The 16,823-nt window shown below is 45.1% G+C and overlaps 1 protein-coding gene across 1 annotated transcript in view; it reads left to right on the forward strand.

Annotated features, from left to right (window-relative positions):
• Positions 1–16,823, forward strand: part of RFC4 (replication factor C subunit 4) — a 119,350-nt gene that overhangs the window by 54,447 nt on the left and 48,080 nt on the right. Inside the window, exon 4 of the mRNA XM_086944350.1 lies at positions 1,313–1,392. Coding sequence (XP_086800476.1) covers positions 1,313–1,392 — 80 coding nt within the window. The remainder of the gene's footprint in view (positions 1–1,312; positions 1,393–16,823) is intronic.

A 16,823-nucleotide genomic window follows, 5' to 3' on the forward strand; every position in this document is an offset into this window, starting at 1 on the left:
CGTAAAGCAATTTTGAACAAGCATTGGCGATACCACTAGATCTGTCCTTAAAGGAATGTTGTATGGTAATGTGGCACATTGGAAGTACATAGCATGGGAATACATATGTATTGATGTAGAAGTAAAGCACTGTAAAATTCTATTAGTTTAGGTTAAAAGGCCGGGTGAAAGTTGCACTGAGCCAGACCTAAAAATCCATGAGGGTTAGTGAATACCCTCCTCCCATCTGTGCAGCTGCCAGGGGGAAAAAAATCTACGGAAATGACCTACTTATCAAATACATTTTAATTGCATTCCAATGTTGTGTGCGCCCCTGAAAGTTCAAGCTTAAGAAACTGGATAACAGTACAATCGAATAATCCAAATTATCAAAGTTGCGTGGAGGGCAAGCAAATTTTTGTTGAGACACAGAACTTCTCAACAATCAAAACATATACTCCTGGCTCCCAACATGTAGGCGGAGCCAAATCCCCTCTCTAGTGATGCTCACATAATTGTCAGGCGACAGCTGTGCGGTCAAGCCAGACCATAAAAAAGGTGGTGTGATAGTTCAGGAATGAGGGCCGATTTCAGAGTAAATGGCCACTAGATTTTGTACAAATGGATGTTGATCTGCTACCAGCTAGTTGGATTTGCCTGGATCCATGACTGAAGAGCTACAGTGTGCTGGGGCTGTACATTTTTCTTTCTTTTTTGGGTGGAAGGGAAGGGTATTTTTATGCACTTGGTGCATCCTGTTGGTTAGTGTGACAATTTTCTGTCCCATGCACGTTTGGATGCCATTTTAGCAAAAGAGAAAACCCTTATAGAAAAGAGATTAAAAAAAAAAATAAAACTCGGAGGGGGGCTGTATTTATTATTCCAGTGGAAAGATAATGTGGGCTACATGGTTGTTCAGCAGCCGCGACTGTCCGTCGGAGGCCTTTCCCTTAACACTGACTAACCCCAGTCTATAAGGAGAAATCCCCCAGTGCTTTGCCACAGCGCCCTGGACAGTTAAGTGATAGGGAGAGCACTCATGTGAGAAAGGGGTAACAGTTCCTTAATTTCTCACTTTATGCATTTCAACTTTCCTAAGCACTGCAGTTTCTCATTTACCGATATTCCTATAGTATTCGAAAAGGATAAATGGTACAAAAGGTTGCTCATCGGTTTCTGTGAGCCATGTGAAATATCTACTCCATGGGTGGATCCTACAAAACCAGCCAATGCTGGTGCATTTGCGCATCTTGTATTCTTTCCTCAATGTAAATTGATTTGAAGTACACCATTCACTGCAGAGTTTCTGATGTCCCATTTTTTGGTTTTGCAGCTCCCAAACCTTTTGTTTTATGGGCCACCTGGAACTGGAAAAACATCTACTATTTTGGCAGCCTCAAGGGAGCTCTATGGGTAAGTGTGAACCAAGGTTTGTTGGGTAATGCTCAAGTGCCTACTGTTGGCTAAGTGCATGCCATTTAGAATCTTTGTGTGAATCCACCATTCTCCTTTTTTTAGCATAATATTGTCAGCTGATTTGTCTGCTTTGATCTTCTTTGTTTTACCACTTGGCCCTTGACTTGTGGAAGCTCACTCCAGAGGCACTTGCAATGGAAACTTGCTCAGCACATCTCCTTATGCCATGAAGCAAGCACTGCTATGTCCGGCTAAAATGTATACACTAGATGTAACCTATGAGTTTAACTATTCTGTGCTAGTGATTAAACAATAAAATGCACTGTTTCAGGCAGGAGATAAACGTTTCATAGGGGCTAGCTTGAATAGCATATACAATTTGCAGTTGCTCGGTTTGTCTTGGGCACGAACCGGAAATGGTGAACTTATTAAACTTTAAATATAGTTTAGTTTTTGCTAGATGGCTAAAGTGTGCACAAATCATGTACTTGTAAATTTAGACCACAGAATAAGAGTTTTCTCATGAGATTGCCTTTTGACATTCAGAAGATTGTGGTTTGGGCTTTGAGCTAGTGGATCCGGTCTTCATTGAAGGAAGGTTGGCTGGGGATGGGTTTGGTTGAGTTAATTTTACCGCTAACACTGGTTCTCCATTCACTCTTTTTAGGGTGGATGAAGGGGATATTTGAACACCATTTTGGTGAATGACTTGGCTATTCATAGAGGTGGTCCTCCAGGCACCCCCCTCTGGTGCCCATGAACTAAAATTCTAAACTCTGTGTCAATCGCCTTTAACTTCTGCAAGTTACTCTTGGTTGCATTGTGACTTTCACAGCCTTTCTCAATCTGCATTGTGGCTTCTAAAGTGTCCTCTCCCTTTTGGCCCCGTCAATTTACAGAAACTGATCTAAATATATATATATGTATAGCGATGTCCTCCAGAATTCCAGAAGGAAATACGAAGCGGCGCACCAGGAAATTTTTGCACAAACCTTTATTGTGCACAACAAGCAAGACTTTATCCCAAACCTTTATTTAAAACCAAATGCTGCCACAATCAATGAAATAAGGCTGTAATTGAGTATTAAGTGGTAAAATGAATATGATAATTGCTGTATATTAATGTCTTGCCACTATATGATGACTGAGGGTGTAGTTGAGAATTGTGAATTTATCGAGCAGCACGGCATGAAATCAAAACAAGCATTGAATGTAGTGTTTTTTCACTTTCTATGAGTTTGGAAATCTATTTCCATGGGAATTTGCGCATGCATGGTTCTCGAAAAAGGCTTAACGCCGAAACGTGTCGTCTTGCTTGTTGTGCTCAATAAAGGTTTGTGCATAAATCTCCGAGTGTGCTGCTTCGTATTTCCTCCCGGAATTCTGGAGGACTTAGCTTGGTTAATTAAAGTTAACCGGTGGCTGCCGCTGTAGCAGGCACCGACACCGTTAGAAGGTGAACTGTAGCTAGCAGAAACAGGGAATATATATATATTTATTCTCTTAATAATGGCAGTGCTTCTTGGCTCCTAGTGTTGAGTGGAATGTAGAAAGCCTTCCCATATCTTTGCAACAAGAGGAAAGCACTGAAATCCAGGAACTCCAAATTTTCAGAATCTTTTAATCAGATCATCAGGCAGACGTGTTTCAACCACAGTCTTTATCACGGTTAGGGAGTCCTTCATTTCCCTTTTTATATACAAGCTTGTCCTGTTAATATTTGAGCATTCTGGAACATCTCGTGTATATTTTAAAAATTGCAATGAAAATCGATTTGACACACAACTTAAAATAACAGTAAATTAAGGCACATATATATATATATATATATATATATATATATATATATATATATATATATATATATATATATATATATATACTCATGATGTGTCTCTCACATTTATGTAGGGTGAGCGCTAATGTTCCCATAATATTGGACTAGTCCCTATGTGAGATTGTGATTGAGTTGGTACAAGTCAGACTAACGTTCCCTATTGATAAAGTTATGGGTGTTACCTTATTGCATTAGTGCACTATGTGCTGTAACCCTTACCTCTGTTACTGGTATAGAGCACGCTAATGCATTCTCATTGACCTCAGTAGTCGTGCAATATGCGTCTAACGGCTAAGTAACTTCTATATTTTCAAGGGATGGCCTCCGTGATCAGTATCTTAGTAATTTTGTATGTGTCTCTATAAGGATTTCAATGAAAACACAAACTTTTGATATTAAATCTCGTATAGTAGAATCACAGTTCTGGCGAGCACTTCCCTACTGAAAGTTCATTGTAAATGTAAAAGTAAGTGTGTGGTGTGACAATAAATAATGTAATGCAACTTTTTGGAGTGAGACTACTACTTTTGCCTATTAGGAGTGCCTTTAGGTTTGTATGTGAAGGATGTCTGTGTAGTCCTGCACACACCAGTAAGAATGGTCCTTAGCTCATGCTTGAGTGCTGTACCCTTCGCAGGGAATTTGATTTCTTAATGTTGGTACCAGTGCAGCCAACAGGAGGGTGGGGGTCACCGCTTGTACCATCGGGCTGTAATGAGCTCTTGCAATTAAAAGTGTGATGTGGCTCTCTGTTGCTCTCAAGGAGTTCTGCTGACCTCTAAAACCACAAAACAGAGTGGTTTGTGAAGGTCGTCTGAACCCTGAGATGGCAGTACAGCGCCATATTACACATTACCCATTATATATTTTTTATATTGCATGTTTGTTTTGTGGGATTTGCCTTGAAAACGACGTTTGCTTCACAGTATAGTTACCAATGTGCACTGATTTGGAATTGGAATGTTTAGGGTGTGTTTACCTTTCATTAATACATTATTGATAAGTCCTGGACAAATGTGAGGGGCAGTGTATTTGTGATTCAGTTGCTGCAGCGTTTACTGCTCGATTCTGGATTTAACTCCTTTGCTAAATAATTTGCCACCTAAGTTTCAGATTGCACAAAAAGTATTTTTAGCTCATATGGGTGAAGTAGTCCTGCCATGGAATGTGCTGCATAACTTGATTATTTTGCCACATAGGTTAAATGCATGTGCTGTATAACCCTAGAAGCTATGATTGTGGTAAATCTCTGCAGAGTGGCTTGTGGTCTATCCTTATAATAGTGAACCCCTTATTTTACAATAAAACGTGAAATATATTACATATTTAACTGAAACATGGGTTTTTAAGCTACTGCATTTTGTGCAATACAAGCACTCAAGCGTGTAATATTTATATCTTGATGTGTGTTAATATGAGAGAGGGTTGTATGGCGCACTATGTTTTGCTTTCATTTCATTTGGAGTCCATAGGTATCTGCTGGCCGAGCTTTCTCCAATCCTTGTGTGTTCTCAAACCTCCCACAATGCTCCCTTGACCAGAGTTGGAGTTGCTCTAATAGTCGTTTTTGCAACATTGGATCTCTGAGTTGTATGTTTTCAAGTCTTCAATCTCGCCAGACGAGGAATAAGTGTCTCTAGCATGCCAGTATTAAAGATGTGCATTTCTTAAGCTTATTAAAGTTGCATATCTGCCTCATTGCGTAGGCACTTGAAAAAGCCAAAAGGGGATATCACGCATAGCAGCCTTTCACATTTAGAGGGAATGCTCCCAAATACAGCACAGATTTCGGTCTCCCAGTTGAAGTTCATAAAAAGGCGTTGTTTCATCCTTTTATCCTGGAGGCAGGCAAAGCCGCTAATGAAGAGCTTTTTGGCTTGCAGGCTACGGGGTACATTGGTAGACTAAATATAGTCGCCGACAGCCCGCAATCCTGCATTGGTTCTGGAAAAAGACCCGCCCCTGAAGTTGGCGCTTCTCCATGCTAGCTAGCAGCCATTTCAGAACGTGATGCAGTTTGGTGACGCCTCTGACTGCACGCAGTTGTTCCATTCACTAGTGAATGGAGACCCTTAGTTCACATGCAGAGGCTCCTCCCTTATACCTGATCCTCCAATCTTGGGAGCACAGTGCCTGCCACATGCAGGCATTTCTGTCAGAGCAGCTGCTAAATGAATCGAAAGATGGCATTGTAGCATTCCATCGCTGTACACTCTCACCGCTGGGCCCCTGCCAGCTTTTGTTGGGACAGGATCATAGCCTCCCAGGCAGATAGTTATGAGAGCAGGGTCACATAATCAGATAATCTCAGTGCTGTCCCAGTGGTCCATCATTCGTTCAATACCTGGTGCTTCCTGCTCTTGCTGTGAGCAGGGTTACGTTGGACACCTGGTCTAACTGACATTTCGCAGCCACTTGCACATACTGGAGAAAAGGTGTCATAAAAGATGCAGTGACTAGATTTCTTTGTTCAAACCTGAAAACCTCCAAAATAACGCGCTGTGCAGTGGTGTCTAAACTCTATTGACGTCACCTGGCCCCAGGCTTCTGTGTTGAGTTGTGCTGGGGTACTCCTGTTAAACCTACCCAATAAAAACCCAGAGCTGGGGCCCAGGTAAATGGTCCTAGTACGGTCTCTGCAGCAATATTGGTCCCTGAAGCAGCAGTGTTCGCCTTCCTTGCACCCTCCCAGAACTCTGGGAGCTTTCATATTACATGTAATAACATCCCCCCTCAACCCCATAGTTGGGTACTTAAACTCTGGTAACCTGCCATGCATGTGCACTCCACACCCTGAGACTGGAGCAATTACCCTATGCACACAGAAATCTAATTAAACACCAACACATTTGAGTGTCTTTCCTGAGACACTGGATATAATTTAACACTTTGGAATTGTAGACTGCCACAGTCCTTCTGGATTACAGTTAGAGGGTCAACCCGGTTGTCAAAGGGACCTGGGTAGTTACGTGGTATAGAAAGAGTGGTCCCAGACCAATTGGGAGTAACTTACAATTTAAGGATAAACATTCATTGACCAGTATATTTGTGGAACACTATTGTTTATTCAAATAGTGTTGATACGTTTTTCACTGTATTTTTTCATTTTTAGGTGTATGTACATATAAATAAATAATTCACATCTTAACAGTTCCCACTGTACAGGGAAGGGGGAGGGTAGTGCAGTGTTGAGGAATGGTGTGGGTGGGTAAAGTGACAATTCAATTGTAAATTGCTTTCAACAATTGAAGATCGCTTCTCAGGGGAGCCTTGCCGGAATTAATCCAAAATCAGGTATAACATTAGTGTAACATCATCAATAACAGGTGTACAAGGTCACACTCCGATTAAGTGTTACAGTTGGTGGTCGACGTTTCAACCCTCGTTGTAGGGATACTACCCCTTACATGGCGGGTCTTCTTCAGGACAGTGAGGGGGGTGGGCAGTTCCTTGTATGCAAGTTCCTCTAATGCTCTGCAATTAGACGTGTTACTTCATTGGCAGACACATTCCTTATGGATGGGCAGGGTGTCCTCAGTTAAATGGTTTCAGGTTCGCTGTGGTGCGGATAGTCCCACTATATTACCGATATTGGCACTCTGGATTTAACTTGTCATTTGGCAGAGGATCCTCAATTAATTGGCACTCTGTGTCGTAGCGTACCGATCTAGGCACGGGTCCTAGTACATTATTGACTCGGTCGCTATGAAAAAGGGGTCAGGCTAACTCGTTCCCTGCATCTTGCACCTCCTGCAACGATTCGGAAGTGTGTCCTTCCAGCAGCATCTATAGTAGTCCGTAGAAAATACTGATGTGAATGAAATGACAGCACCAGTATTTTATGTACCTGTGGCCCATCCCAGCACTTCCTTGGTTTAAAGTTATCTAAGCGTTTGGTCAGGGTTTTTTGCAAAGGCAAATTAACTAGGTTCTAATTGCTGTACACAGCTATTCAATGGGAATATCTGAATGACTATTCACGTTTCATATTTCACTATACTAATTCACCCCTAATCTTAAATGGGTTCCGGAGTAGCCTGCTACTCTCAGAAAGAGCGCTTCAACACCTCATCAGGGGTATCAAGCGCTATATAAATGCAAACCTTTTTCCCCTCTTCTATCCCTTCACTATCCTTCTCCATCCAAATAACTGACTAACATAGCCACCACTCAAATTACTTTCATATTTCACTATACAAATTCACCACTAATCCTTAATGAGTTTCTGAATAGCGCGCTTCGGCGCCTCGTCAGGGGTCGTAAGCACTATATAAATACAATTGAAATACAATATTACTAAGGTAGGTAGCAGTGAGCAGAGAAGTCTCTGACTCAGCAGGCGGGATGATGCTGTTGGAATTCAGCCTCTTTTCTCACGCATTTCTGCTCCCAGCTTCTGAGGGTTTCTTTTTTTAAGCTAGGATTCCACCAGCTAAGGAGAATGCGAGGGGTGTGGAGGAAAGCAGAAAGTGTGAGTGAGAATGTGTGTGCGCTCTGTTGCACTGAAAAACAAGGGACTCTGATTAGAGCCACTTGAAATGGAGAAGTGTGGCTCAGGGGTTAGAGGCGGCAGACCCGGAAGCTGAGATCGGTCCTGGACCAGGGTTCAATTCCCCGCCTCGGCAGGTCTTGGGCTAAAAATTCCACGGACTCGATAATTCTCGCTCCGGTGCCTTCTCGACTCACGGGTTCACACTCTGCGACTCTGGTCAATAGCTTGCTTAATCTCCACAACGGCCCCTCGCGGCGGGATGCCTGACTTTCACCTTGTGGATACCTGCTGGGGCTATCACACAGGGGAATATCAGGACGGGTTCCCTAAGCAAGCGCCGGGACACCCACTGCGGGTAGCTGTGCGCTATATAAGCTCAACTACATTTACATTTACATTTACAAATCCCTTGGAAAGTACAAATTGGTGCAAAACCAGGCTCTCCATGTACTGAAGGAAATGCAGTGGCTACCAAGGGACTGTGTTGAATACAGCACACAGCTGGAGTTTTATTTCAGGTTTTAGCCATGCACATGGCAGTGGTTTTGTTGGGAAAGACCTCAAATACCAGGTCTGTTGTGCGTATTCCAATTATCCAGCTTTTCTTCTATATCCTTTTCAAGAATCCAGTATAAAATTTCACAAACAGAACCCTTTTAGTGCTTAAATAGTGGGTATTACTACCAAGCTGTGGGAAATGAGATTGTTCTATGAGAGAGAGAGAGAGAGACAGTCTGCAGTCTTGACATGAGCTATGAGTGAGCTTTCTCACAATCCGAACCTCCCAGCACCTAATAGTAAAAAGCCTTTTTCAACGAGTAATCATGTGCGAGCCCGCTGATTGTTGCTAACAGCCAGGCATTTTTCTGAGAAAAGTGCAAGCTGTGTATGTAAGCAGCAACAGAACAATGTTATAATAAAAAAAAAATTAAAAGTTAAAAGTCCTAAAATCATTTTGTTGACGAGTGAATATTAATGATAAAAAAAAAAACGACAAATAGAAATGAAATGAATCCAGAACGTGACAATTTTTTAACGCATCCAAAGAAAAGCATTACCATCAAGAAAGTCATTATTATCCTAAGGGGTCCATTAGTCTATAAATCCTAAGCTCTCTGCATTACCAACTAGCAATGATTCGAGGGAAGGCGCAGCCTAGTGGATCTCTCCAGGTAAGAGTTTTGCCTTTGCATTGTCATATTTCTGGAAGTCAAAATGTGCCAGCAGAACAGCAAAGGAAGCCGCGTCTGAGGTGGGCTTCACAGATGTTTCCAAAGGTTATGGGTATGCTCCACGACCTGCACATCTATTTTCATCAGTGTTCAATGTGTCTCACCCGTGTCCTTGAAACCACAATATATTAGAGTGCTCTCATAGTGTCACAATACCCACCCACCAGGGTTTAAATCCACTAGGGCTGAAACCAGCCTAGAACTATGTCCAACAAAAACACTGAAGCACACCAAATGCTTGGGGTCTGCTCCACTCTCTGGGTTATCCTGAGCACTTAGTAAAAATTTTGAAGGCCAGTAAGTCAGCCCTGCAGGGCTGGGAGCCGTGGGCAGTGAAGTGTGCACAAGGTTACCTTGAAGCTCCTTTTATTTTTTACTTCAATCATATTATATCTTCTGTCCTAGTACTCCAGTTGGCCCCAGATTTTCAGTAACTACTCACTGGACGCTATACCACAGGTTTCAGCAGAGAGAATCAATTTCCCCCATTTGCAGTGAGGACCACAGACTTAAGTCCAGTTCCTAGTGGCCTTGCTAATTCTTCTCCCAGTGAGATCCTAGATCCTCTTAGTCTTGTGGGTCTACAAGAGGGCAGCTCTTTTGACCTCCAGGGTACTTTTTTAATGGCATAATTCAAGTGGATCCACAAGCGAGAAAGCCCTCCATTCTTCTCCAGGCAGACATAAACTCTCACAAGCAGACAGTCTTGTCTTCTTGAGCAAGATTTATGAGAGTGTTACAAGTTAAGCCAGTACCAATTGGCAAAAATACACAAAAAAATCCGGTCAGAATTAACTTATATTCTTCTTTGTCATTTCTTGATGGTGTGATCCAGTTCTCAGCACCAACTATGGCCAAAGCACATGACAAGGGTCACACTCTGGATCAGGTCTTCTCCACTGTGCCGCTGGAGGACATAGAGCTTGTTCCGGTGCTTTGGTCCGACCATATGCTTGCCAGGTTCTGTATTCATGGTAGAGAGAAGTTGTCTAGTACTTCGTCCAGACCACAGGGGTCTGCTTCTAGGGCTCTCCATCTTGTGACTCCCGAGACCTTGGCCCAGGCTTTTCTTGAGCATCCGTGTCCCTTCACAGGTGACTTAGACTGGGATGTGGACTCCTTGCAGTTGTGGCTGATTGATAGGTTGAATGACCTTGCCCCGGTGCGGGCGCCTAGGGCTATTTCTAAACGGGTCTCTGCTCGTGGCTCACGGAAGCGCTATTTTCTGCCCGCCGCCAGTGTAAGGTGGCCGAGAGAGTTTGGCGCTCCCAGTATGACCCGGCGGCGAGACTTGCCTATAGGACTGCTATTAAAGCCTATCACCGCGATATCCTTCGCGAGAAAAAGGGTTTTTTTGCAAGGAGGATTGAGGCAGCTTCTAATTCCTGTAAGGAGATCTTCACTGTGGTTAGGGAGTTTATAACCCCTAGATCCAATCTCTCTCAAGCCTCTTCCTCTGAGTCTTGGGCTTATGACCTTGCTCAGTTTTTTACTGAGAAGATCAAATCGATCCAGGACTCCTTTTTGGGGAAGTCAGAGAAAGCTCATCTCAGCAGTGGGGTTGAGTTAAATTCTGTATCTACTCCTGACTCGGTCTTGTCAGTCTTTCCACCCATTTCTCTCTCTACATCTCTGGCACTCTTAGTGAACCTTAAATCAGGGTCACCGTTAGACCCTTGTCCGGCTAAATGTCTGGCGAGGATTGGCCGATGTGGTTAACCCACTGATCAACCCACTTCTGAACCGCTCTTTGAGGGAAGGGATGGTCCCGCAGGCCTGGAAGCGGGCCATGGTGATCCCCCTGCTCAAAAAGCCGGGGTTAGACCCTGAGACGCCGGCCAATTATAGGCCTATATCGTTGCTTCCAGCATTGGCAAAAATTACGGAAAAGCACATTCATAGTGTGCTCTCTGTTTTTTTGGAGTCCAACAATCTGCTGCACCCGTCTCAATCTGGCTTCCGGCCCAATTTGAGTACCGAGACGGCGTTGTTAGAAGTGTCTGAGGCTATTAGGGATGTTCTTGATTCCGGAGGCAAAGCCATGCTTGTCATGCTTGATTTGTCGGCGGCTTTCGACACCGTCCCCCATGAGGGGCTCCTCGCCAGACTATATAACATCGGTCTGAGGGGGACGGTGCTCAGCTGGTTTACATCATTCTTAGCTGGCCGTCGACAAACGGTCTGGGTCCCCCCGGGTTCTGCTGAGATGCCGCCACTGGGAGTCGGAGTTCCGCAGGGTTCTGTGTTGAGCCCGACTCTCTTTAACATCTTTATGACCCCCGTGGCGGCACTGGCGGAGTCTTATGGGGCCCAGATCGTCTCTTACGCCGATGACACCCAGCTTCTCTTCACATGTAGGAAAGGGGAGGATTTGGATGAGAGAGCATTCGGGACTGTCTCGGGGCGGTGTTCAATTGGTTACAGCGGTGCAGCCTTAAATGTAACTCTGACAAGTCGGAGGTGCTGTTTTTTGGCTGCGCCGCGGATCCTGATTGGCAGGCATTGTGGCCGGCAGATATGTTTCCCCCAGCCCAGGTATCTCAGGTGGCTAAAAACCTGGGAGTTAAGATCGACAACAATCTGACTATGAGATCACAGATTCTCGGCCTCACGGGCTCATGTTTTGGCATCCTTAGGATGCTCCGGAAGTTTCTTCCTCTGCTCTCTGAAGAGCACAGGAAGATAACGGTGCAAGCTCTGATTGGCTCCAGATTGGATTATGCCAATGTGCTTTATTTAGGTCTTCCGGATTATTTACTGCAACGACTACAGGTCGTGCAGAATTCCGCGGCACGTGCCATTTTTGGCCTTCACAGGCGAGCCAGTGCGGCCGGACTCTTACAGTCGCTCCACTGACTGCCTATCCGTAAGCGGATAATTTTCAAGGCACTGACCCTGGCCCATAAAGCACTCTTCGGTCTGGGAGCTAAATATCTCCAACGTAGGCTTGCTTTTTATCGTCCTACCAGAGCATTGCGTTCTAACTCTGTGTCTCTTGCTGTGGTGCCTCGAGTCAGGAAGGCTCGGATTGGGGGGTGTTCCTTTGGTTTGAGAGCGCCCCAGCTCTGGAACACTCTGCCATTGGTCTTACAATGCACCTCCAATCTGCTGTCCTTTAGGAAAGGCCTAAAAACTTGGCTTTTTACTCTTTAGTTGTGCTGTCTAGCTGTTTTCTGGATTTCTTTGCTTGTTATGTTTTCATGAGCTGCCATCATAAAGCGCCGGGACACTCCGTTGGAGTAGCCGTGCGCTATACAAAAATAAAGTTAACATAAAGTTAACATAACATAACAAGACCTTCTTTCCTGCTTACCCAGGTCAACAAATTGGGCAGTGTCTATGTTTTTCCCTCTCACCAATAGCAAGCTCACTTTTACAAATTTTTGTGTAACAGGAGTTTGGGTGTGGAGCTCAAGAAACCTTTTGTTCTTTGAAATGCTCCGATCTAGTGAAGTGTTGCACACCTATTGGGCTGCGAGTAGGTTTTAAAATAAATTAATTACTTGTCATTTTCATGAAACCCGGGACACATTTAGGTAATTAATGTCAACTGGATAAACTGGTTTTCCTGAAGACAGGAATATGACCACTTTATGAAACTCCACTGTTGTGGCATTCAAGATAAAAATCCTAATTAATCGTGTGCCATGAGAATGATCTTTTGATCTCTTTCTGAAGAATAGATGGAAAGAAATATGCCTCTGAGTCTCCATTAGTTCAAAGCGTGCACCGCTGAACCTTCAGCATGGAACTTTTGCCTATGTTATCCTTGTAAATATTTAGATGGCTAAACTTAAACAGTTGTAAATTTTAACATTATGTAGCTGGACTTCAAGTTTACGTGGCGCATGGACAGCTGACTTCCCTAGTTGCAAAATGTATCATCCTACTTTTAAAAAAAGCTGTTTCCCATTTCCTTTTTTCACTGTCGAGCATAATCTGGAGAGTGATATATCTGCTCATGTCATCTTGCCACCCATGAAACTGATGAAAGCCTCATTACTTCTCACTTCTGGTATTTGACTTGAACACATGCTGTGCACATTAATTACCAACTTACCAGAGGGTTGGAATTTCCAAATAGTATTGCTAACGGTGACTGCTGTAGCGGTGGTAAGCCAGTTGAGCGGAGCTTTGTAAGTACCTAGCCGACCAGTTTCAAACACCAGTTATCTAGCCCCATGGAATAAAAAGATGCAGGGGTATAAAGTAACGAGTTAAATTTGATATGTCCACTTTTAATTTATTTTTATTTTTTTGCAAAGATTCATAATGGAAATCATTACATGCGTCATAGTTGGTTAAGTTCCCAAAGAATGTTTAACTTACTCACCACAAAACATTGGAATTAATTCCTGAGCTAGCTTTGCTGGTTTTGAAGCTGAGACCTGGAGGTCTACACAAAGAGATCTATAGTATGCACATAGGCGCTCTGTCTCTCTCACTGAATAGTAGGTTGTGAACAAAGCATGCAGAAATCATGCAATTTAGATATACCTCTCTCTGGTGGAGAGTGCGGGTTTGTGAGGAAGGGAACAGATAAGTGTTTTTCTAGCACCAGAGAGCCATCATTCATTCCACTGAGAACCGCAGGAGCAAGAGTGTAACTGTAGTAATTTACTCTCCCCAACTCCTTCATCTTTGCCACAGGTCATGTACGCACAGGCAGTTCCTTCCTTCTTGTAGCTCCTCGTCTTCTTACACTGATGGATAAAGCTTATTTTTTGTTTAATTTTGAAAAGAAGCAACATTTTCTCAGGCTGAAACTCAACAGATCATTCGGTTTGGGAAGACTGTGCTTGTTTTGGGTCAACATTGGAAGCAAGGAATGGGAATGATCACTTTGAAGATGCTTTGCCTTGCTCCAGCGGTGACTAGTAATACACAGAGGTACAAGTTGTTGGGAATTACCCCTGAATCTTACTAGTGAGTAGAGCAGCAGCTCTGCAATTCTCTGAAAATGCTGTAATGTTCTTCACACACAGTATATTAGACAACCCAATATCGATTGAGGAATCCGGTTACATCTCCTACATCAATAGTCCATTTTTCACCAAGGATCTTTGTCTTTCACATCTTTTTATATATTTGTATGGTTTACATTAGATTCTCACAGATTGCTTGTATCAAATACAGTCTCTCATCGCAAGATCCTATTTACATAAATCTGAACATTTGCAAGGATTTGAGGAAAGCATGTACAACACTAGGCGTAGCAGAGAATTTAAATCTGAGCTCAAGAGCATAAAAATATGAGGCGCTACCTGTAGGCTTTATATAACGGGAATGGGTTAGAATCACAAATATCCTAGGTTTTCATTCCACTATCTGGCATCAGCTTTTCCTGGTAGATTTCCCATAAGGTAGCAGTAGTGAAACAACTGCGAAGGGTCATTTTCGCTTTTTGCAAATTATGCTTTTAATGCACCAAGACATAGTAGTCTTTTGACATTGTAGGAACCAGTATCTGATCACGGTGCCCTGCACATGTACCGTTTTCTTGTTTTGCCACTTGTAGTATTTGTCTGTGATCTTCAAAGCAAAGCTGTTCTTACCACCAAAGTCGGGATTTTCCCTCTTTTGGATAATGATTTCTATTGTTCAGATGTTCCCATATGGCAATCTGCTTTCTATGAAAGGGCCTCACTACAAACCTAAGCCAATATAAATATCATTCCAGGTACGTAGGGTAGGGGGCGATTAAATAAGAGGTATGTGCAAGACCAAAATGCTGTGGTACAAATATGTCCTCCACCATTGCATCTTATATGAACAGCCTTACCGGAGCACCGTTGTTTCAGGTTAGGCATTCTTTTTCTTTCTTTAATTGCACGTTTGCTTATGACATGAAGTTCCCCGTTGCTGTTAAGAAAGAGCCTACCATGGGGCGTGGCCAAGCCACGGACCAAGATGGCCGTGCGACGTTGAAGCTCCGTTTGGTGTCCCAGCAAGACCATGGCTGCCTCCGCACTTATGGCCCATTGAGCCTCAGCAGGGCCTGGCTCGAGTTTCACTTCAGATGGTGCCACGGTGGAACTGTTTCCAGCTGCATAAATCACCCGCAACCAGTTTGAAACCACTTTGAGATTTGGGGAGGCAGAGTCAGCAGCGGCCTCCGGCACGGCCTCCTGGAACTCCGGAGCTGACGACCCTGGGGTGCGCCCGTGTCCTGTGGCGAGGGCTGTGGGCGATTCCCTGGTTGCGGCCCTGACATCGGTGAGTGCACCGACTGCTCCCCCCTCTCGCCTCCCCACTCACAGCGGCCGCCGTGTCCCCCCGCCCTATTTCCAGCCCTCGCGGGGGCCATCTACTCCATCGGCAGGGCACCCGTAGGCCTCTAAGGTGACAGGGTATTTAGGAGTGCCAGGAAGGCGGCTGTCCAGCCACGCTCGGTGGTGGAGGGGGTGGTGAGCAATTTGGAGCACCAAGAATACGCCTTTACATGCACGGCGGCCTGCTTGGGTGCGACCGTGCGCAACCCCGCCACCGGCCCTGAAGATTTGCTGCTTTGGCGAACCAACTAATTTTTGCCCTGCGACTATGGCCTGGGATTGCCACACAGCCCAACTAATCTTCAGAACCCCAGTCCACTGTACCTGGGGGCCAGCCTGCCTGCTTCTCCTGCCTACGCCCAGGCCAGAACACAACAGAGCGGCGCACCCTCCGAACCTTAGCCACTTGACGACTGGGCCAGCCATTGATAACTGCAGAGGCAGTCGAGTGCCGCCGTAGATATCCCAACGACCCTTTGCCACTGCCCCTCTTCTGCTTCGTGGCTGATTGCAGTGCGCCTACTAACTACCCTTTGGCGCCACCACGCAGCGCCCTCGCCCTGCGTTGCACCTGCTGTAGTCGTTGGTGCTGCGTAATTCACCAAATTTGGGGCACTCGGATATGAGCAGGAAGGATCCCAAGCAGAGAATACTCTTGTTCCCTGTGGCCACAGAAGGAGCACATGATCGCGGCACTGACATGGCGGAGGGTGGCCAGGTATCGACTGCTGCTTCTGAAACAACATAATCCAACCCAGATCTACTTGCTGAACTCAGGGCTGGGTTCAAATCTTTGGACAACAGGTTTGACATGCTGGAGAAACGTTTTGATACACTTGGAGCCAAATTAGATATCCACGACCGATGATTAGACAATCAATCAATCATGGCGTGCTACTCACCCGGAGGGGTCTCAAGGCGCTGGGGGAGAGGGGTACTTTACTGCTCGAAAAGCCAGGTCTTGAGTTGCTTCCTGAAGGAGAGATGGTCCTGGGTTAGCCGGAGGTGGATGGGGAGGGAGTTCCATGTCTTGGCTGCCAGGTAGGAGAAGGATCTTCCTCCGGTGGTGGCTCTGCGGATGCGTGGAACGGCGGCGAGGGCGAGGCTGGTTGATCGTAGCTGGCGGGTGGGAGTGTAGAAGGTCAGGCGGTTGTTGAGGTACTTGGGGCCCAGGTCGTGGAGGACCTTGTGTGCGTGGGTGAGGAGTCTGAACGTGATCCTCTTGCTGACGGGGAGCCAGTGTAGGTCTCTCAGGTGGCCGGAGATGTGGCTGTGTCGGGGGATGTCCAGGATGATTTGTGCGGAGGCGTTCTGGATGCGTTGGAGTCTTTTCTGAAGTTTGGCTGTGGTTCCGGCGTAGGGGGTGTTTCCGTAGTCCAGTCGGCTGGTGACTAGTGCCTGGGTGACCGTCTTCCTGGTTTCGGTGGGGATCCACTGGAAGATCTTTCGGAGCACGCGCAGGGTGTTGAAGCACGATGATGAGACGGCGTTGACTTGTCTGGTCATCGAGAGGGAGGAGTCCAGGATAGATCCCAGGTTACGTGCGTGGTCCGTTGGCTTGGGAGTGGTGCCCAGGGCAGGGGGCCACCAGGAGT

This window comes from Lissotriton vulgaris, chromosome 11, assembly GCF_964263255.1.
Source record: "Lissotriton vulgaris chromosome 11, aLisVul1.2, whole genome shotgun sequence".
Lineage (NCBI taxonomy): Eukaryota > Metazoa > Chordata > Amphibia > Caudata > Salamandridae > Lissotriton > Lissotriton vulgaris.